The 22,551-nt window shown below is 43.2% G+C and overlaps 2 protein-coding genes across 2 annotated transcripts in view; one reads left to right on the top strand and one right to left on the bottom strand.

Moving 5' to 3' along the window:
• LOC143824824 (uncharacterized) overlaps nt 1-22,551 on the top strand; it is a 52,196-nt gene that overhangs the window by 14,120 nt on the left and 15,525 nt on the right. The window lies entirely within an intron of this gene.
• RABEP1 (rabaptin, RAB GTPase binding effector protein 1) overlaps nt 1-22,551 on the bottom strand; it is a 57,258-nt gene that overhangs the window by 21,210 nt on the left and 13,497 nt on the right. The window contains exons 2-6 of the mRNA XM_077311045.1: nt 11,130-11,255; nt 9,810-10,013; nt 8,183-8,343; nt 3,751-3,870; nt 519-654 (exon numbers count right to left, since the gene is read on the bottom strand). Of these exons, the coding sequence (XP_077167160.1) occupies nt 519-654; nt 3,751-3,870; nt 8,183-8,343; nt 9,810-10,013; nt 11,130-11,255 (747 nt within the window). The remainder of the gene's footprint in view (nt 1-518; nt 655-3,750; nt 3,871-8,182; nt 8,344-9,809; nt 10,014-11,129; nt 11,256-22,551) is intronic.

The raw sequence follows: 22,551 nt of genomic DNA, 5'->3' as shown, positions 1-22,551 counted from the left end.
GACGCTCAGCCTTCCTTAGGGTCTTCCTTATGGCCTTCCTAATTATTAATTATTTAATAATTAGACATTAAAATAATTTAAAACCTCATTCTGATGACATCGAATTTAACCAGTTAACCAATTAGGAGGGATGGTGGGGAGGGCACAAAAGTGAGGCCCTGTCAGACAGTATTGATGGGTTTCCACTGGCTTCAACAATAAGCTTGGCAGGAGAGCTCCATCTTATAAGCCCTGCAGATCTCAGTGAGTCTTGTCAGGGCCCTGATTTTATCCTGAAGCTCATTCTAAGTGGGGGCCAGGACCACAAAAGCCCTGACTTATTTCTAGATAATGATTCGTCCAATCACGTGCTCCCTCTTGTGATACAGGATATCATCGTTCAAAAAGCAGGGGAAGCATTTGGGGAACCACAGGGGACCTAAAACGCGGTCCAAGGACACGGCTGCCGATCCCTTATTTGGAAACCTCCATGCACTGTTATTGCCACTGCAGTGTTTTTAGAACGGACAAATCCTTACCTTCGTGAAGTTCCTTCCGTAACTTTTCCGCATCCTCCTGCAGAACAGACTTCTGAGTGTTCAAAACAGCCACGTACATTTCTAGATCGGTCCTACAGGATTTCTCAGCTTCCAAATAATGATTCAGCTCCTTAACCTGAAACATACACACACAGATGTGGAGAAAGACTGTAATTCATGCATGTGTTTTGTTTTGTTTTTGAGGCTGATGGCTTGCGCAAAGAGACGGAGCTTCACATCTGCTTAACAAGCTCAAGAACATTTCTATAAATGATGAACTCCGGACATTGGCCGTAGCCAAGTTCTTCATTCACAAATCACCGCCATCGTGGAATCATGGTACGGCGCACGAATATTTCCAGGCAAACTCGACGGCGATGAATGCGCTGCTATTGTTTGCTCTCAAAACCTCAACAGCTTCAGTGCTAAAAGCCCATCATTAGCCATTTTGTAGAAAGGTCAACAAGCCATTAGGACGGCATTAACACTGACGCCAACGCGATATATCTTCCAACGCTGAAAACTAACAACCCGCTTGCCAACACTATCAAGGCTGACATCCAGGAGCCAAAGCGTGCTAAGCAGACCTGGAGGGTCTTCCCCTTGTGCTGTTTACAACACTACAGAGCAGCTTTTCCCAACCTTTTGACTATGGAGGAGCCCCTGGAGTAATTTTTCAGGCTTTGAGGATCCTGGGAAATGATGCCAGCTGGCCACACCTCCCGACTGGAAGTGCTGTTTCCTAAACTGATCTAATAATGGTGTCTCCCTGTCACCATTTCTTGCAAAAACATCCTGTTTTGGGGAAAAACACAACAATTTATGGCTTTATCCAAGCCCCCAGAAAAAAGCATGGGACCACAGGTAGAATTCTTCTGCAAGACAACACCAAGACAACTGAGGAAAAGATATGTTTATAAAATTGGGCACGGGGAGGGAAAAAAGGGGAAAGAGATAAGATTTTTCACTCCTTCTTCCCAAAACACTAACATTTGGGGAGCATCCAATGAAATGGATGGACATCATCACCATCCAATACAATATTCATTTGTGGAACTTACTGGCATAGAAGAAGAGTTGGTTTTATACCCCAAGTGGCAGGATCACCTGCTCCCACTAGAGGCGTGAAAATTCCGAGGTGGGTTTCCGAAAAGGATCTTCGGTATGAGTGTGGAAGAAGGGACTCGTGAAGCAAAGAAGCATGCAGAAAACAACGCATGCCGTGCCACTGCTTCTTAAAACCAGGCAGCTGCTAAGGATATGATTCATGCAAGTTCTTAAGTGGGCTTGCAGGATTTTCAACAAAAGGAAAATTGCCACGTGCTAGGCAGCCTTGCCCGGGTACGGAGCCAAAGCGCGCTGTGGCAAGTTGGAGCCTTGCCAAATGTACACAGGTAAGTGAGCTCCTTCTACGTTATCTGCCCAGATCTGTTTGCTAGACAAGCCTGTCCACAATCCTCCACCGACAAGTCAAGCAGCAAACCAAAAAACCATAAAAGCCGGGGTGAAATAATGCACCTGGAACAGCCTGACAGGACAGATGGTATCAGTTTCGTCAGTGAGAGATGCTGTGGAAAATACAGGATCCTACCCACCCAATACCACACAGATGCAAAGGCCAAAGTGATGCTGCACGCTGGCTATTAACAAGGAGCAGTTAAAACCAACCCTCAGGATAGGATAACAGTTTCTTCCTCCATGGTGTTTATGCTTTAAATACCTGGCTAGCTAATGCCAACTAGAGAGAGCAGCTGCTGTGAAGATGCATGCGGAGGATGAAGAGGCAAAGTCTCGCTGCCCCAAAGTGGCCAACTGGATTTGCCACATCTGGAATGACTTGGCTTGGATGGACTGAGACGGGCAGTGAGAGGAGAAAGAGGCGAAAGAGGAGAAGAAAGAGAAGGTCATTTTTATATGCCACTTTTCACTACCCAGGGAAGTCTCAAAGCGGCTTACAATCACCTTCACATTCTCTCCCCACAACAGAGGACCTATGGGTAGGTGGGGCTGAGAGAGTTCTGAGAGAACTGTGACTTACCCAAGGTCACTCAGCTGGCTGCATATGGAGGAGTGGGGAATCAAACCCAGTTCTCTAGATTAGAAACCGCTGCTTTTAACCGCTACACCATGCTGCCTCCAGTTGCTGGGGCATGGAAATCTGATGAGTAGATTTCAATTTGCACTCTGGGCTTTATAGGCTCAGTTTTGTCAGGAGGCAAAAAAAGCTCAAGCATGAGTTTGTTTGCCAGTTTTTGATGCCAACCTTTCCAGCAACTGGGCTTGAGATCAAAACAAACATCTCTTTGGTACTGGGTACGGGAAGACTGATTTATTCTCAGTGACAGTCACCCTTCTCGTTGAAGGATCCTTTATAATGTGAAAGGAACCCCAGGCTCCCCAAGTCTCTGGAAGTTTGATAATAAAGAAATTGTCAAAACAGAATTTCAACTCAATATTACAAAATCGGCTATTTTCAAAGCTTGGCTCAAGGCACTCTACGGAAGGAGTCATCTGTATCCAGAACTCAAGTTTCAGGTGGGGGTAGCAGTGTGGGTCCAAAAGAAGCAGAACAAAGTTTGAGTCCAGTAGCACTTGTAAGACCAACAAAGTTTTGTTCTGGGTAGGTACACAAAAGCTTATACTTGGAATAAAACTTTATTGGTCTTAAAAGGTGCCACTGGACTCAAAATGTTACCCAGAACACAGTTTGACAAATGGGTACAACAACTGACAAGGTCACCTGTCTTGAGAGAACCCAGCTGACAATTCAGAAGATGGTGAAAGAAGTGCCTCTGGAAAGTACCAACCTTTCCCTTCCTGAAGGGTAAAGCAGGTGTCAGATTTATAAAGCTTCCTTTAAAAACTTTAAAAAATGTATCGTCACCTTGAAAGCCTGCTACTTATTATTTGTCCCATGCATATTCTTATACTTAAGTTTGATTAAATTCATGTTTCAGAGACATAATATGAAGAATACTCAAGGAGGTCATTATAGAATCACAGAGTTGAAAGGGGCCAGACAGGCCATCTAGTCCAACCCGCTGCTCAATGCAGGATCAGCCCAAAGCATCCAGGATAAAGACATGTCCAGCTGCTGCTGGAAGAATGCCAGCGAGGGGGAGCTCACCACCTCATCAAGCAAATCCAAATTCTCTATGCAATATCAACTCACTTCCAGGAAGATGGCCGTGATAAAATACGATGCACAGCCTTTCTAGGGACAGTTGCCCACCTTTGAGGCCTCCAGTTCCTTTATCCTTTCTTCCGCCTCTGTCAGCTTCTCCTTTAAAGTTGCAATCTCCTTCTCCATGGGCATCACTACCGAACGAAGCTTCTCGGCATCTTCTTGGGCCTGAAGTCAACACAACATGAAATGACGCAATAAATCAACACTTCCCAGAGCTTTAGCAGTCTCTCCTCCTGAAATGCAATGAAAAACCAACCTCAAGATAGATAAGATAGATAGTTGTGCATGTTTGAGACTCCCCTCAGAAAAATATTTTCTCAGAATGAAGTAGTTTAAAAAACCTCAAACATGGCCTAAACAAGACTCAGCATACTTGCTGTCCTTCAATGTAGAAGGCAGTTGCATGGCAATGAAGGAAAACACTGAAAACGCAGGGGAGAGGGGAAAGTGGACTTAAAAGGTAAAGGTAAAGGTATCCCCTGTGCAAGCACCGAGTCATGTCTGACCCTTGGGGTGATGCCCTCTAGCGTTTTCATGGCAGACTCAATACGGGGTGGTTTGCCAGTGCCTTCCCCAGTCATTACCGTTTACCCCCCAGCAAGCTGGGTATTCATTTTACTGACCTCGGAAGGATGGAAGACTGAGTCAACCTTGAGCCGGCTGCTGGGATTGAACTCCCAACCTCATGGGCAAAGCTTTCAGGCGGCTGCCTTACCACTCTGCGCCACAAGAGGCTCTAAAGTGGACTTACAGTATCCCAAAGGAAGAGATTCAGGGGAAATTGCACCACACTCTTTGATGCTGCCTACCCCGTCCCCAATATCTTATGGTTCCCAACCTGGATCAATATACATACCTCTGGGAGGGAGAGGGGGTGGTCAGGGTTGCCCAGAAAAACAGAAACTTTTCATTTATCTCCCCAACTCTGCTTCATTGTGGAGACAGACATCATGGTGGCCTATTCGTGTGCCTGATATACTTCATTATGGGGCCTTTCTATACCACATTGTATTTTCTTTAAAGATGGGGAGGAAATCAACTTTCTAACACATTAATGCCAAAGTACTCTACTGACAGAACAGCTGCAGGGGACTCCAGTTTAGGGCTGGGTAACAGTTTGCGAGATCGGTAAAATGAGTACCCAGCATGCTGGGGGGTAAATGGTAATGACTGGGGAAGGCACTGGCAAACCATGGCATGAGTCTGCCATGAAAACACGAGAGGGCGTCACCCCAAGGGTCAGACATGACCCGGAGCTTGCACTGGGGATACCTTTACCTTTACCAGTTTGCCATTTCTCCAATAGCTGCTAGGGGAAGGGAAGAGAACTGCTATTATCCCTAACAAGAAGGAAAATGAGGCATCCATACTGTATCCACTCCCCCGACCAGAGCTAACATAAAGAGAAGCATCCACACCCTTCTAGTAATGCACAAAAATAAGAGATGTTCCCATTCAGTAAACTGATAAATTCAAGAACACACGAAACCTCTTCTATATCATCTCTTGCCAGTTACTTTTTACAACCAATTGACTCAGTTAATTTCTACCAATATTTGTGATGCACCTAAAACATAAATGCAGACAGCAGCCCGGACTGCATTACTGCAAAAACTGAAAGAAAAATATTTTTGATGTGACATTTTATGGCCTTTTCAGCAGAGGGCGTATTCTGGGGAACCGCTTCCAGCTCTCTAAATGTCTTGAATCGATACCATCATTTTTAATTGAGAGAAAGGCCGAAAGAAGAAGCCTTTGTGATGTGGTCATCAAAAAGCAAAACAAAACAAAAACTAAGTGTACTTGACTACAGACACACTTAGTGTAAAATTAGAACAAAGGCTTAAGCGTAACAGATTTCAAAAGCGAGTATTTCATGTCACTTGCGCCCCAGGGCTAAAAATATATTACTATCAAATTACAGTATTTGCATCATCAGCTTGCATCATTTTTGCATATATGCTTCAACAAAATGGTTCTATCAACCACAAAACACTCGTTTTCAAGTTGCAGAAATAGAACGGGTGGCAGGTCAGTCACAAAACCTACAACCTCCCATTAATTAACATGGGGCACTGCCTATCAGTAAGTTCTCCAGCACAAAGCTCACTGAAATAAATAAGAGCCATAGTACTGTTTCACACACCCTGTTCCTTATGACAGAGTCCCTGCGGGATAATCTTGTCAGCTGATTGGAGCCCAGAAGCACACTAAGGATCAATACAACTATCCAGGATGTAAAATCTTGTGACTGAAAGCTGATACCAGGTATCAAAAGAATAGACTTACATAAGCTAATACGTTGAGAAGGTTTTTCTAGTCTTTTAAGTTGCCATAGGACTCCAATTTCGGAAAACTACTACAAGCTAACGTGGTTGCCCGCATGTAAGTTTCTCAGTGGACTGTGTGCCTCATGGATCACATTTTTCTTCCTCTTCACAATCCTTAAACCCCCCCCCCCCCAAATATGCTGCTGGAGGGGAGGGGGGCAGCCTCCTCATGTTGTCAGGGTAGAACTGCCTCTGATCCATGGAGACATCTAGAGTGACTTGTTGATGGGTAACAGTCCCCCTGACCTGGATGGCTCAGGCTATAGCACCATCTTGTAAGATTTCAGAAGCTAAGCAGGGTGGGCCTTGGTTAGCATTTAGACAGGAAACCACCAAGGAAAGCCTGTCATTACACAGAAGCAATGGCAAACCGCCTCTGAAATTCTCTTGCTTTGAAAACCCTACAGGGATGTCATAAGTTGACTGACATTCCACCACCAACTATCATACCTTCCACATTTCTGGTATGAAGTAAGGAGGTTTTGTGTCATCATACAATGCACCAAAGGTTTAGAAAAACTTTCAATTGGGGCCAGTTAGCTGGTCTAGCAAAGCTTCTCAAGAAGAACGAGTCACTCCCATGTTGTCAAAAAGGCACACACCCTCTGAACACAGAAGTTACATGCACATGTCTCCCATGCCTAGCATTTGTGTATTGCTCTGTGCGTAAAAAGGGCGGGCCAGTATTCTGTGAGCCAGTACTAGAGCACGCATGCTGCATTCAGAAGATTCTGGATTCAATTCCTGGCACGCCCCATTAAAGGTCCACAAGTGGCATAGGTTGGGAAAAGAAGGAATATGAAAACAAACAAAATAGGTAAACTACTTTCAGTTTAGGGCACAACCTAAGGGGGGAAAGGAGAGGCTTATCAAAGGATGTGGTTAGCAATCCACCCCTCAGTTAAAGGAGGTGCCAGCTTTGAAGGGCGGTATTTTGTAATTCAACACAGAAAACAAGTAGGAGACAGAAGATCGTCTAATTACACGTATGCCCTTTTTTGTGTTGAAACTTGAATCTGAACACACTGCAAGCTCAAGAAAGGTTGCTTGCATGCATCAAGGAGTCCATACCCCACTGCTGCACACTCAAAGGCCTGCATGTTGGTAGCACAGTTCCCACATATGTCCACTTTCTTCCTCCATCTTTTCCCTGATTGTTTTCTCTTTGCACAAGTGCTCTGCACTGTCCCCTGGGGCATGGTAGTCTTGGCTGTGATGGCAACTTTGCCACCTGTTTGTTTGTTCTTTTCTTTATGCGTGCACTCTAGGGGGGTGGACTAGATGACCCATGAGGTCCCTTCCAACTCTATTATTCTATGATTCTATGATTCTGTTAAAACTTTAAACAGAGGCTATAGGTACTACTCCATAGCAATTACTGATTTTTAAAAATTCAAAGAGCCCTCCAATGGCATGGGATCCCCAGGATCTCTTGTAAGTCTAGTGCTGCCAGGGTCTTAGATAAGAGGCAGTGGTAAATCCTCCCATTAAAAAAAAGTGACAGACTGTTCAGGGACCCAATATCATCTTCTTTCTCATCATGGCCAAGGCAATCCTGTTACGATCAGTCCAACTCCACTTGGGGGAGGAAGCCCTCGCTATCCTTGAGTTTATTCATGGCTTGAGCAGCTGAAAGACCCACTATGCAAACTGACATTCTGAATTGGTCACTGCTCCTTTAAGGAGCTCTGTCTTAGCTCTCTTTTTCCCTAAGCCTGAGAGTCAAGAAAGGAAAGGAAAACCAGCAGAAAATAAAATCCAGTAAAGCCAAGAAACAAAATTACAAATTGAGAGTGAATGAAATAAGTGAAATAAGAAGAGAAATAGAAAGTGGAAGTACACAGCTTGCTCTCTAGCTGCTCTCCCTGATAAAGCAGGGGGAAAAAACTGAAGGGAAAAGTGATTCCTTCAGCAGAGACAGGAAGGAGAAAAAAGTTGTTCCTGCATCACTAAATGGATGGTGGGAATCATCCCACCAAGGTGTCTTCTGCCTCAGAGGAAGAACAAGCAAACAAACATTGCAGTTTTATAAATGCTGTTGGCTGCTTTGAGGTCTCCAGTAAAAAAAAAAAATGAAAAAAGAGACAAGATACCGAATCCTTCTTATTTCTTTTTCTTTTTAAATTGAGAATATGTTTCTGGCCTACCTTCTTCATTTCGTTTTCGAGATTTTCCTCTTCCTGACCTTCTGAAAGCCGTCTCCTCAGTTCCACTATTTCTCTTTCCATGTTCTCCCGGTACTGGTTCCACTGAGCTCGCTCTTTCTCCAGCCTGTGATGAAACTGGCGTTCATAGTCACGGACAGTGTCTGTTTAATTACAATGATATATGGGTAGGAAATCACTTCTCTCATCCCCCACCCAATTCAATAGTTCATGAGCTCATCACAATGCTACCAGGTGGCTCAGGCTGATCTTACGGACATACCAGAGGAGGTATTAAAAAAAACCCACAAATATGAATTCCTGGGTTTTAAAAAAAAGCTTTTGAGTAGCCCAAGAGGTTGTTTTGAAGCCCGGAGAAGGGACTCTAGGAGAGAGGGTTCAGCTATTTAGCTATTTAAAACATTGCTTTGAAGCTACACATCTCTGCAAGGAAAAGAAGAGCACATACAACCCTTGTGCTATGAGTTCCTTTTGTGTTTTATCATATTTGGTCGTAAACCGCACTTTGGTCAACCAGGAACTATGGAAATCAGGGGAAGAAAATTCCCAAGCAGTCACTTTTTAAAAAATGTGATTGTCCAATTAATCAAAAGTGGCACACCTTCGGGTTTGATCAATCAGCTGCAGGTTCCAATACCAGTCTACCCTTAATGGTACAAATGCCAATGAAAGTCACGGCAATGACAACAACTTAGTCTATCCCACCCTAAATTCTGAGACAAACACCTAGCACAGTGATAAGTGAGCGGGCATCCTTGCAATATTAACTTTTCCAAAATCCAGTAAGAATTTAATTTCTCCTCCTTCCAAAACAGCAGACTGTTATCCCTTGTAGAAGTGTTTCATCAGAAGACACCGCTTCTTCTCTGTGTTTCCCAGATGGAAATTTCTGTCTTTTGCCATATACACATATTTTACGTCATTGTGTATGCTTTTCTATCTGTTGCTTAACTTGGTCTCTCTCTCTCTCTCTCTCTCACACACACACACACACACACACACACAAACACCCAATCCATTACAAGGAGGAAATTAGCAGAGATCACAACTTGGGCCCAGAGCTCACACACAAGTATGCAGATGAGCCCACTTCCTTTCTCATGCTCACAGCAGTAAAGGAAAAACACTTGAAAAGGAACATTTCCAATCCAAACCACAAATTCTGCAGACACATTCCACTGCTTAAGAGGCAGAGATACAGATGCTGCCCCGGAAGAGCACTCAAGAATTACTTCATACTTTGGAAAGCTCCTCAATGCCAAAGTGGTGATGAATACCGACTTGGCCCCTTCTCCAAATTCCCTTCCTTCTGACACTGGTCCCAAAACACTGCCGAAGTAGAATGAAATGTTAAAGGAGAATGTAGTTTGGGACTGGAAATAAAAAGAGAGGTCTACTGAAGAACCACCTCAAGTATCATGCAAGGAAAACCCTCTGATTTGGCTTAATGTGCTGTCCCCATTTATCTACCGCCTCACAAAGGCTGAACGAAGCATGTGGTTTAGGAGCAGCTAACCACATATTAGCCAACTATGGCAACACTAAACATAGACCTTTGTGTGTGTGGGGGGGGGGTGCAGCAGTTAGCCCACTTCCTTTGCAGCCCTACCTTTCATTATAGCCTGCAGCGAAGCCACCTCTTCCTGCCACTGCTTCTTCACCTCATCAATAGCTTCTTGCTTTGTGTTCTCGGACACTGTAGCGACGGCTTTAATGTTCTCCATTTCAGCCTGGGCATCCACGAGCTGTGTCCGCAGTTGGTCCAGGTCGTCCTGGGCTGCCTGCAAAATTGCATTTTGCCTTTTCAGATCCTCTGAAATAAAATGAAATACATTTTATTTCTTAATAGCTATTGATGACTAATGGAGCGGCACATTACGGTCAAGTGGTGATGCGGGAGAGACCGGTGAAAGAGAACTCTAGGCAGCTTGTACTACTGGCTCCCAATACCGGTGACACAGACCCCCCCCCCCCAATGAGTTTGATCGCTGCACTAACTGCTTTATTTAACTTCACTTGTGCCTCTTGCCACACAAAAGGCAATACAGTTTGCTTTGTGCCTCAGTTGCGCTCCAGATTCTAAAATAATTCTTTACACTTCTAAAACAGTACTTGCACATCACTCCCTCACAGGTTCGTCTCCTCCTAAACTAAGGAAATGGTCACACTTCCCTGAACGACTGAAAGTTCAGAGAAGGCCAAACACAAAACAACGCTACAAAAGAGAAAAGCACACATTTCAATCATCATTAGAACATTTCTCTCCGTTAACGTGGTGCTTCAAATGGCTTTAAGAATTATAAGGGCCCATTTTAAGAATCTATTTAAGCAGCATCCCTCTCTAATCTGTTCAGGAATTTAATGTCTAGAGGCCTTCCTCACTGCTGTAGCTCAGAGCTTGCATAGCCTTTAATCTCTCATGATGTGGTTCATAACTGGCCTGGGTTTTACTGATTAAGGCATCAGAGCCTGGTCCTACACCTTTTACATGCCAGTTACTCATTACAAGCAAAAAGTGTTCATTGGCATTCCTAAGGGCTGTGAAAATGCTTTTAATTCAAATAAGCGGGACCATCCACTCACAGTTGATATTTTGGGATAACAATGTTGTTTCCAGACATCAGTCGTTACTTCCGGAGGTGTTCTCCGAACTCATGCACTAAAAGGCCAAGCTAAAAATAGCTGCGTATGTAACTAGATAAATCAGAATAATCGGCAGGTGTTCAGTTTTGTGACGTATACACGGATTGCAAGCATTGAACGCTATCCTCTATTTTAAGTTACCGTGGTCCAGTTTTGAACCCCGAGGTCTGAAATGCTTTCATGACACACAATGCGAGAGATACTTCCTGTCGCCCAATTAACGTTCTGACACATTGGGGCTCACATTAAAAACCGTTTACAGCATGCCAGACAACCTAAAGCTTACCTTCCTTTGCCAGGTACAGCTCTTTAAATTTTGCCCTCTTCTGATTAAATTCTTGCTCAAGCTGCTGCTTTGTGTGCAGAAATTCGGCGTTAATTTTTTCCAGTTCTGCTACCCGTTGAAGGAGTGCTAAAATGAGCAAACAAGACAAAAAAAGAGAAGCATAGCGCTGACGGTCAGAAGAGTTGCATATCTTCGTAACGCTATTTAAAACAGTGCTCCTGCTCTCTGAGCCTGACAGGAAACACAAGAGCTTGTCCAGAAAGCAGCTTCGCCCTCAGCAATCTATGATCCTATGATTCTATGAATACAAGTTTTGCAAGAAAAGAGGTACCAACTTGGTTATGCAGCTATTGAGTAACAACTGTCACTGCTGACTGGATGGCTCAGCCGCTCCAATCTCGTATCTCTGTCTGTCACTTGGACTGGACGGGATGAGCACAGAATCTTACAAAATCCCTGCGGGTCTCGTGAATGTAACGGTACGCCAAGTCATTATGCCCTTTTGACTTGGGAGCACTCTGACTAGACTGAAGGATGGATTTCCTACTTTACAGAAAGAACACTGAGCCGCCCTTTCCCATGTTCACACCTGCAATCGTGTGGGGAAACAAAGCATGGACCAGGCTGAACATCAAGTTAGTTGGATGTTATTTGCGCAACTGCAGCAGCACATCTTCCAGCCATCAATTCTTTAAAATATTTGTACGTCTCCTTTTGGCTTATGCAAGCCCTTAACGCCCCAACCCCTGCTTAGGCACAATCCTAACAAATTACAAAATAAAAAATCATTAAGAAAAGGAAGAAACAAACTCCTGGCACCCAGCAGTGGAAGAGCAGTCATGAATTTGCCATCAGTTCTGAACTCATCCTGCCGTGCATATTCAGGATGATCATGCTATCAACATACGAGAACCAGTGTCCTATTGTGGTCAGCATCGGTCTAGAATCTGGGAGACCCAGCATCGGTCTAGAATCTGGGAGATATTGAAGCTTATTTAGGTGACCTTGGCCCAGTCACACACTCTGCCTAGCCTATCTCGCAGGGTTTTTGTAAGGATAACACGGAGAAGAGGAAAATGATATAAGACTCTTTGGGTCCCCTGTTCACTGGCAGGGGCTCATGGGAATTGTAGTCCATGGACATCTGGAGGGCTGCAGTTTGACTACCCCTGCCATATGGGGTCATGAACAGAAGCCCCAAACTAAGGGGAGACTTTAACTTGCTTCAGTTCCTGACATATGTTCTGTTTTGCCTTATTCACAAATGGGCAACTGAAAGCAATGAAGGGATTATAGAAGAGCAAGAGTACATAAAACCTTAAGAGCCAATTCCAGCTTACAGTCAAATACCTCACTGTTAAATGAACACATCCATAAACCACGCCACATGTAACCCAACAGCAGTACGTGGTGTAAAAGACCAAGTATACATTGTTTCATGTATTGTTATTTGTTCTTATGTAAACCGCCCTGAGCCTCCGGGGAGGGCGGTATACAAACAAACTAACTAACTAACTAACAAACAAACTAACAAACAGCTAGCTAGCTAGCTAGAATGTGTAATCACCTCCTTCACACTGGTTTATCTGAAGGGCATTCTGGTTTTCTACATCCAGAGTTGTACTTCACCAGGTCAACAAGTATCATGAAGCTTCGGGTAAGATTTTATAACTCAGAAGACAGTGACAACTGATAAGTCTCCACCGTCAATGAACATGCCCATTTCAAGGTTGCATAAAATGACGACTGGAGATACGTAATTCAAAATCCCGCCATCAAAACTTCAAAGGATGCTCAGCTATCTTAAAAGAGCAGCCACTGTTTCCTCAAACATCCATTTTGTGTATCGCTCCACTAACGCAATTTGTCCCCATTCCTGTGGGCAGACAAACATCCATTGCTTTATAGGAATGACCGGTTACGGCAGGATTGGAATCAATACCTGCATTAGAACTGTTTACATAGAGTGCACAGTGATTATACACTACAAATAAAATTTCAGAAGTAACTAGAATAGCCCAGACGGGCACATTCTCCTTTAGCAAGTTTCTATCTCCAAGCTTGTGATCTGCATAAAGATGGGTGGGGGACTTTACATGGCAGTCCTTCCATCTCACTAACATTCTCGTGTCATGAACTTCCTGTTGGATAAATGGGTGCAGCTGTGTCAATGGGTAATCCAGGCACAGCCCTACCTGCACAGGAAAGATCCGGTCACTGTGATGCATGGCCCGATAACATCTAGGTTAGATTAATGCAATGCTCTCTACATGGGGCTGTCTTTGAAGACAGTCTGACAGCTACAGTTGGTACAGAATGCTGTGGCTAGGATGTTGACTGGAATGGGTCATAGCGTCCATACTGCTCCTGTCCCGTTCCATCTACACTGAACCCCATTGGTTCCTGGGCCAATTCAAGGATTTGGGACTGACCTTTAAAGCCCCATATGACCTGGGGTCAGTATTCTTTAAGAATCATCTACTACTAAGTAAAAAGGTAAAGGTAAAGGTATCCCTTGTGCAAGCACCGGGTCATGTCTGACCCTTGGGGTGACGCCCTCTAGCGTTTTCATGGCAGACTCAATACAGGGTGGTTTGCCAGTGCCTTCCCCAGTCATTACCGTTTACCCGCCAGCAAGTTGGGTACTCATTTTACCGACCTCGGAAGGATGGAAGGCTGAGTCAACCTTGAGCCAGCTGCTGGGATCGAATTCCCAGCGTCATGGGCAGAGCTTCAGACAGCATTTCTGCTGCCTTACCACTCTGGGCCACAAGAGGCTCTGTCTACTACTAAGTACTCATCTACTATGAATATCTTTGAAGGCCCCATTTTGGATGACCCAGCCATCGGAAGCAAGTCAGGCAACAATGTGAGAAAGGATTTTCTGGGACATGGTACAAAAACGTTGGAACTCCCACCTCAGGGTACATTCTCCATTTCCATCTATCACTGTTTTCTACCAGTGGGTGGAGACTTTTGTTTAGTTTGGTATAATCCCAATCACTGCTATCGGCCCTCTTCCGTTTGTGGTATTGTGTAATTTTACAGAATTATTTTATACACTATCTTAAATGAAGTTCTAACGTTGACATGTTTTAAGGCTTGCTGCCTTGAAGACCCAATTTGGATGGAAAGGCAGTAGAAAAATGTTTTTTTTTAAAATAGACTAAGGAGATGCACTGTCATCTTTCCTTCCCCATCACCAGTATTATTTCTATTCCCAGTTTTCATACTTCACTTGAAGACCCGTAATGCCTAACATCAACCCACAATGCTGCATATTTCTGTGCGGAGCACTACATAGAATCATAGAATCATAGAGTTGGAAGGGACCTCATCGGTCATCTAGTCCAACCCCCTGCTCTATGCAGGACACTCACAACCCTATCGCTCATCCACTGTAACCTGCCACTCCCTTGAGCCTTCACAGAATCAGCCTCTGTCAGATGGCTATCTAGCCTCTGTTTAAAAATTTCCAAAGATGGAGAACCCACCACCTTCTGAGGAAGCCTGTTCCACTGAGAAACCGCTCTCACTGTCAGGAACTTCTTCCTACATCAACACTGTAAACACTGTAAAAATGCTTCCCTTAACATTCTGCTCTTGAAGAAATTCAGTGTAATTTCTATATATACACATACGCACAAATGTCCTAAGCAATGATTTAGAAGAGCTATCAATGGGCCTTAGGTTCCTTGGGAACTGGTTGCCAGGTAAAAGGAATAAAGCAGAACATTACGTCCCACGTGCAATTCAGGAACCGAGATATTATTTCATTGGCAGGAAATGGAAATAAATAAAATGCCAGAAAACCACTTTGCTACAAGCACCAATTTGACTTTGAAGGTGCAGAGTCCTTTACGATCCTTAACGCGGCTTATCCTTGCAACCGTTTTCCAGTGGTAAGTCACCTTAATAGGGAACGCGGGCCAAGAGAGGTAAACAGATTAGATTTTACAGTGCAGCAGCATCTAGGTCATATTGTACCACACACTAGATTATGTTGCAAGCAACTGCCTCTAAATTTCCATTCTATTCATGCACACAGCTTTCTCCCGTCAGCAAACACGTCCCCTGAGTTCCCAAAATCTTAATGGGCTAAGAGAAAGGCTGGCTTACTCAAAGAGATCCCAACATCAGAGCTGATTCAAGGACTGGGGGAAGAGAGGCAACATCAACCCTATGTTGGGGGAATTCTTAGGAAGCTAGATAACTGCATTGCCAACTGAATTCCCAGCATATATATGTAAGCAAGAGATGGCTTGCCCTAAATCCTGTAAGATTCTGAAACCTAAGCAAGAACGATAATTATTTCTTCTGCATTTTTCTGCACACGTTTACCCAGCGCTGCATTTGGGCAGCTGTGCTCCCATTCCATACTCGGTAATGCAATCTTCCATATTTAATGACGGTGGCTGTGCATGTAGTAAACAAAGACCGACAGGCTGAGGGCTGTGATGGAACACCACCTGACTGAAACAGGAGACTGGAACAAGACACAGAGAAAGGCATTACGTAGATATTGGTATTGAGATTGCCACACAGTGGCAAAATTCATACAACGGAGCTAAAGCCATTCCACTTACACCTGTGATTCGAAGAGCCTGAATGCTCTATAACAGACTTATTGGAACTCTAAGATCCCCCTACCCCAAAGCCTTTCTTTTGGCTGAGTATCCCAACTATCCACCCCTTTATTTCAGAAGCCTTGGTTATTCTTTTGGAATCAGAAATTCTTTTGGAAGACAGAAACGAGGTACAGAGGATGTGTAAAAATTATTTCCTTCCTTGTTCTTTTATCCAGGGGACTCAAGCCTGAAGGCCCTTTGTCCCCAGCTGGATGATGGTTAAGTAGCGCTGCAGCTAGTTTGACTTAAGACCTACCTGGTCTCTCCATATTCCCCATTAACGTACACTTCAAATTTCACATATCCCTCCCCTAGAGGAATCACCATAAATTAAAACACTGACACATTTGAAATGACAGAGCCTATTGCTCAGCATACTGAGAAGGGGATGGTCAAAGAAGTAGCAGTCCTTTGACCATGAACAGGCAAGAAAAATAACCTTCAAATGCAAGATTTCGTTTGGGCAGATCAGTGCCAGAAAGGACTCTTTAGAAGAATAAATTAAGAATCAAGTCAAAGAGGCTGTCAGTACAGAATACTCTGGAGGTTACAAAATGCATGTCATAAAACCAGAAAGATTCATTAAAAGATCTATTCTCCTCATTAAATAACAGAACTATCCCAATCTTGATGTTTAAATTTTATTCCATAAATTCTTTCATTCCTTCCTGTCAAATGTACTTCAATAATCTATTTATTTGGTTGGTTGTTTTAAAATTTCTAGCCCGCCCCTATCGGCACAGGAATCTCAGGGCAGTGTACAACATAGTTAAGAATACAATGACTGTTAAAAACATTAAAATAATTGACAATTAACTGCCAAGCAACTGGTGATCCTCAGTTTTTTCTGGTTGGGGCAGGCAGTGAGCTGTTGGGAAGCAGAGAGGGAAGCCCATTGGTGTATTTATTCATCCGTACTGGCCTCAACCATAAACCTGGCAGAAGAGCTCTGTCTTACAGGCCCTACAGAACTGCAATTAAAATTGCAATTACAATTTATTCCATTGGTCCATCTGACACAAACTTAAGGCATATCATCACTTTCTGTGGTGGTTCCTCACAGTTGCTGGACTTGTATGCTGCAGGTTTGCATTTTAATTATGACATAAGTTTGATTGTGTTTTTATCATACTGCAAGTCACGTGGATAGCTCTGGTTAGGAGGACAAGATATATTAAAGAGATGGGCAGATCATCCACCTTTTACCAATTAAAATCTTTGTATTATGGAAAAATAACATTTATAAAGGATCTCAGAAGGGTATAAATTGCACTGTGAGGTACTGGTGGCATCTGGGGGGAAATAGAGAACTAGCAAAACGACATGAGATCTTCAGGTTGATATAAAATCAGCCACAAATAACAGAAATAGAAACTGGCGGGAAATACAGAGGAAAGATAAGAAATGCTGCCTTTGAAAATGAAGCTAAGCAGCAGGCTGCTGAAAAAAAGCAACAAGACAAGATGAGAGATTAGCAATGTTGGAAGAAAGACTAGAAGCAGAAAATAACTGGATATCACGAGCATAGATAAGATAAATTGATAGCAAATGGTTGTGAATGAAGAGTCCAAAATTCTCTTCCTTCAGGGGATTAACTTGTTCATGCCAAGCAAGACTTCATTAAAGTAAATCTTCATGGTCCATGAACCACACAAGGCTGTGCATGTTTTATGTGTCTAAGAACCTGCAGGGAAATCCAAATATATGCTCCTCAATGATGTATTTATGAGTTGGGGGAGGGCTGCCAATCTCCAGGTGGGGCCTGGTTGTCTCTTGGTATTACATTATCTCCAGATGACAAAGATCAGATCCTCTGGAGAAAATGGCTGCTTTGGAGAGGGGACACCTTATGGCACTGCTGTACCCTGATGAGGTCTCTTCCCTCCCCAAACCCTGTCCACCTCAGGCTCTACCCCCAAATCTCCAGGTATTACCCAACCCAGAGCTGGCAATCCTAATGGCTCAGATACCAACGGCAGCCGCTTATTTACTGAAAATACAAGAAGTGCAGTGTAAGAATTCCAAAACAACAGATAAAAATCACAGCTCCCCCAGCCCGAAATCACAACAGTAAAGTAACAATAGCTGCAGATAATCACAGCCTCCGCTTCTTAAAATAAGAACAGAATCCCAAGTCAAACACAAAACAAAAACAAGGATGCTGCAAACTTTGCAGGGAATGCATCCAGCGCTGAAACATGCCCTTTGACAGCCACTAACCCTCATGAACCAATCTGCTGATCTTTTCACCTAGCTGCCATCTGTTCATGCAGTTGCCAAACAGCTTTGGGTCTGCTCAGTAACTGTAGCAGCTTAGTTTCATTCCATTTATTTCCAGGCCCAATTCAAAATGCCGATTGTTACCTTTAAGGTCATGAACAGCTCGTGATGAAGACATATAAAGGTGGTGCTTTTATTGGAGGGGGTGAGGTATAGTGTTTAAGACTGTCAGATTAATACTTGGGAGATGCCGGTTCAATTTCTCACATGCCGTGGAAGCTCGCCGCGTGACCCTGGCCCTAACCTACCTCACAAGATTTTTGTGATGATAAAATGGAGGAGAGGAGAATGATGCAAGGTGGGTTAAGAGAGTCGGGGCACAAATGAGTTAAATAAATCAAATTATATCAATATATAAGGTTGCACCAATTTCCAGCCATTTCTCCCTCTGCAGCTCCCTTCTAGGCTGTTTCTGAGGGTCCTCTTTCTCTCTCAGGTAGAGTTGGGTGATACAGAAGACCAGTATCAGGACTTGGGAGATCACCGAAAAAAGTGCTGGTATTCAGCACTGGCGAGCTCTGTCCCCCAAACAGCCTTGTTTGCAGGACAATTTTCTTCCGTATCCAAGTTCTGAGATAGTCCTCCAAGTATTCAGTTAGCCTTCGACCTGTTTCATAGAGATATGGCCAGGAGCAAGGCCTTTTCAGTCACAAAACCCCAGCTGTGGAATGCCCTGATTTGTTAAATATATGTAAAATGTTTTAGAAGCTTACAAGAAATACTAGATGAATGTTCATGAGTTTACCACATAATGAAATTAGATTAGCCAAAAACAATTACTGGGTGGACCTTTTCCCACCATAATCCAGACTATGTATATAATTTGATTATTTTGGACCAAAGCCTGATTCCTGATGAAGACTAGGTACACGCATTAATTTAAGGCAGGCTTTCTCAACTAGGGTTTCGTGAAACCCTGGGCTTTCTTGATGGACCTAGAAGGGTTTCCTGAATGGGTGGGAGTTAATTTTTAATATATTCTTAAAATCTGTTAAACATTTGGTCATGTCAGCTGGCACCCCACCCCCTCCCCAAATGGCCCATGATGGGCCTTGCAGGAGGTGGGAAGGGAAGGGGCCCCAGGTGGGTGTCTCCAACCACATTCTGCACGGTTGCACCACTTCTGGGGTTTCTTGAAGCCTGAAGAATGTTTCAGGGGTTTCTCAACAGTAAAAACATTGAGAAAGGCTGATTTAAGGAATGCATCTATTGTTTCTATAATCAGTCTCCCGTTGTCACTACAGGTGAACTTGCATAACAGTCTGGACACTTTCCAAATAAAAAAAAAACTTTTGAATTTTTAAGCTGTATGGTAACTTGAGCCTTCGGTTTCCCAACAGGTAACAGGGGAAAAAATACCTTCAGGGCCTGGATAATATTTTGTTATTTTAAGCTAGCATTGCTTAACAGCTTACTTACTTTACATTATTTTGATTCCTTAACTCCTGAATCAAAATGTACACCTTCCCCCTCTGTATTTGCCTGCAACATTACACTAAAGCAACTGAAGGGGTCTACATTACTGACACAACTCCTTTTCACAACAGAGGGAATATATTCCAGTGCAATTCTATAAAACTGAAACTGCATAATCAAGTATCAGAACAAGGCAACATAGCGAACAGTGAAACAGCCCATGACGGAGAGGAGTTGTCTTTTTTTTTTTTTGGTATGTTATTTATTTATTTATTTTTATTTATGTTCAAACTTTTATACCGCCCCTCACGACAAATCGTCTCAGGGCGGTTTACACATTAAAAAAGAAAATACAGCATTAAATCCTCATAAAAACCCCATTATACAAAAACTAAAAATTGCATCAAGAAAAAGATGGCAGCAATGTTAGTTAACAGGTATAGTTCCCCAGTGTAACATCTATTTCCTTCTACTGTTCAGAGGCAGGGCCTGGGAGAATCATTCCTTTCTCCAACCACACAACAAAAAAAGCTTTAGATCAGTGGTTCCCAATCTTTTTGGTATGGTGACCCACATTACCAAATTTATTTGGTGTAGTGACCCATTTAGGGCTTGCCCAAGGTTTTTTTGCACTCTGGTGAACTATAACTTTGGCACCCATCAAATTCAGCACCCATCTTCTACACTGGCTAACCAGATGTTTTTAAGAAACCAACAGAGGACACAGCTGCCCCCACTATGAACCTCAAGCAAGTGGCATATCGAGGTTGCATTCCTGCATTTGTCTACCCTCTCCTTCTCCATAAATCCTTCTAATCCCCCCTAAGATTCTAAAAAGTCACTCCAATAACCACCAGGACATGTTTTACTTGATCAATATGTACATGCATTGAATTAAAAAAACAAACAAACACTAATGAATGACATGGAAGATACCACTTCCAGGGTCAGATCTTAGTGTCCAAAATACAGAGCAATGAAAAGGGCAGGGGCAGCCATTAGAAAGGGCCAGCCTACTTTAAGAGGCTTCTCAACCCACTTCTGTATCCCAGCCCGTAGGCTGGAAAACACTACTCTACATTATGCACATACCTAGCAGGCTGTCACCACACTTAATGCTATACATCAGTGATTTCAAATTTTCAATCCTTCCAATCAATATATGCTGAGGGAGCCCATGAATGCCAGCTACAGAATCCCATGCAAAGGCTGTAGGGATGTGTTCACGAGGCATTGAACAAGGACAACTGTTTCTACTGTCAGACTGTGCAAAGTGAGAGTACGCTCAGTGATGTGCCCAACGCTGTTTCCCTGTGGCCGAGCATTACATGGGAAGATTATTAATTGTCCGCAACCTGTATTTCAGGAAAGTCTGTCAAAAGTTAAGGAAACTGAAGCCTTCCTGGAACACTATCTGAAACCCACTGTTATAAAGTGAAGCAGTTCAGCTTATTCTTTGGTAGTCTTTCAGATGTAACTCAGAGTAATCCAACGTGTCTCATGAGTCAGGCAGTTTGGAGATTCAGTAAATCCATATGAAAGCCCCTCAGAGAAGTCTGCAAATGTAATAGATCTAACTGCCCTGACAGACAAGTCCTTCTCATTCCTAGGCTATAATTTGCTTTAAAAAAAGGAGAGCAAGTAAAGTGGGCAGGTTATCATAGGACCCTGGTGGAGTAATTCCACAAAATCAAAGCCAGCATGAATACAGTAAAGGTAAGTAAATAAGCAGGTAGGTGGAATGGAGATTTTACAAGGCCAGGTTATACCATAGGTAGATGATGTTTCAAGCAGCCATTTAAGAACATAGAATCAGACCAGTGGTCCATCTAGTCCAGCACTGTGTTCCACACAGAGGTCAACCACTTTAACCTGAAGGGCCAAACTATCATGGCAAAGAGGTCAAGGCCTTCCCCTGATACTTCCTCCTAGCACTGGTATTTAGAGGTCTACTGCCTTTCTATAGGCCTTTCCCTTTAGTCACCATGGCCACATGCCACTGACAGCTTCTCCAAGTTTTCCTTTCCAAGTTAATGTGTAAAATGGTTCATACATCTAACTGCAATGCAGAAAAGTACATTAATGAAGCCAATAAATTACTTATTAGAATAAGGCTCTGACTTAAAAATTCTCTGTGCTGACTTCACTTAAAGGGATTTCTTGCACTGCATGCTCATTTCATGCATCTGAAATCAATATCAATGCAACATGTATCAGTTACAAAATTAGTAATCACATAACTGGAATCAATGTTCACTGTCAGTTATCACTGTTCTAACACCTTCTGTGGGACAGTTGGTTAACAGATCCAATGGCCAACGTACTGGGTATTCCTTCTCATTTGAAGCAGAAAAACATGTACAGAAATCCAGCAGAGATAAGCACACAGTCTTATCAAAACTGACAAGCTGGCGTCACCATTTCTACTTCTAGGAAGCCTGAGTATGTAGACCCAGTATATGAACCGTTACGATGATGACCTAGATAAAATAGAGAACCCAAATGCTATCAATAAGCATTACTGACAGTGGCATACAAAAGTAGATTTTGTTCGCTCACATCCACCTGAGAACAATGCAATATTTTATTTATTACATTTATATATCACCATCCCTTGCAGCGCAGGGCAGTTTACAGTGAAGAACAAGCATTATGTTTCTGAACTTACAACTTTTCCAATATTATAACTTTGTAACTGTATAACTGTTAACTGCATATCTGTGCAGTTTTCTGAAAGTATTGCTGGATCAGAAGTTGTTCTGAGCTTCTGCTGGGTGCAGTTTGTGATAGGAGGGTCTTCTGGGGGCTCTAGTTGTCGGTGCTGTTTCCTTGGTCTCAACCAAAAGCCTGCAGAATTGTTTTAGCTCTGGCTTTTTTGATTTGACCAATACATGCCGTTAAATAAAAATGGGTCTATTTCATGCATTTACAAGTGTGTTTCCTTGGATCAATGATATTACCAACAATGAATATTCCGGGGGGGGGGGGGGGCGGCAAATGGTAGCTCTCCAGATGTCCATGGACTCCATCCTGCTGGCAAGGGATCATGAGAACTTTAGTCCATGGACATCTGGAGAACCACCATTTGACCACCCCTG

The sequence above is a fragment of the Paroedura picta genome, chromosome 15 (assembly GCF_049243985.1).
Source record: "Paroedura picta isolate Pp20150507F chromosome 15, Ppicta_v3.0, whole genome shotgun sequence".
In the NCBI taxonomy this organism is placed as follows: domain Eukaryota; kingdom Metazoa; phylum Chordata; class Lepidosauria; order Squamata; family Gekkonidae; genus Paroedura; species Paroedura picta.
The sequence above is the reverse complement of the archived record's forward strand: the minus strand, read 5'-3'. Positions and strand labels throughout refer to the sequence as shown.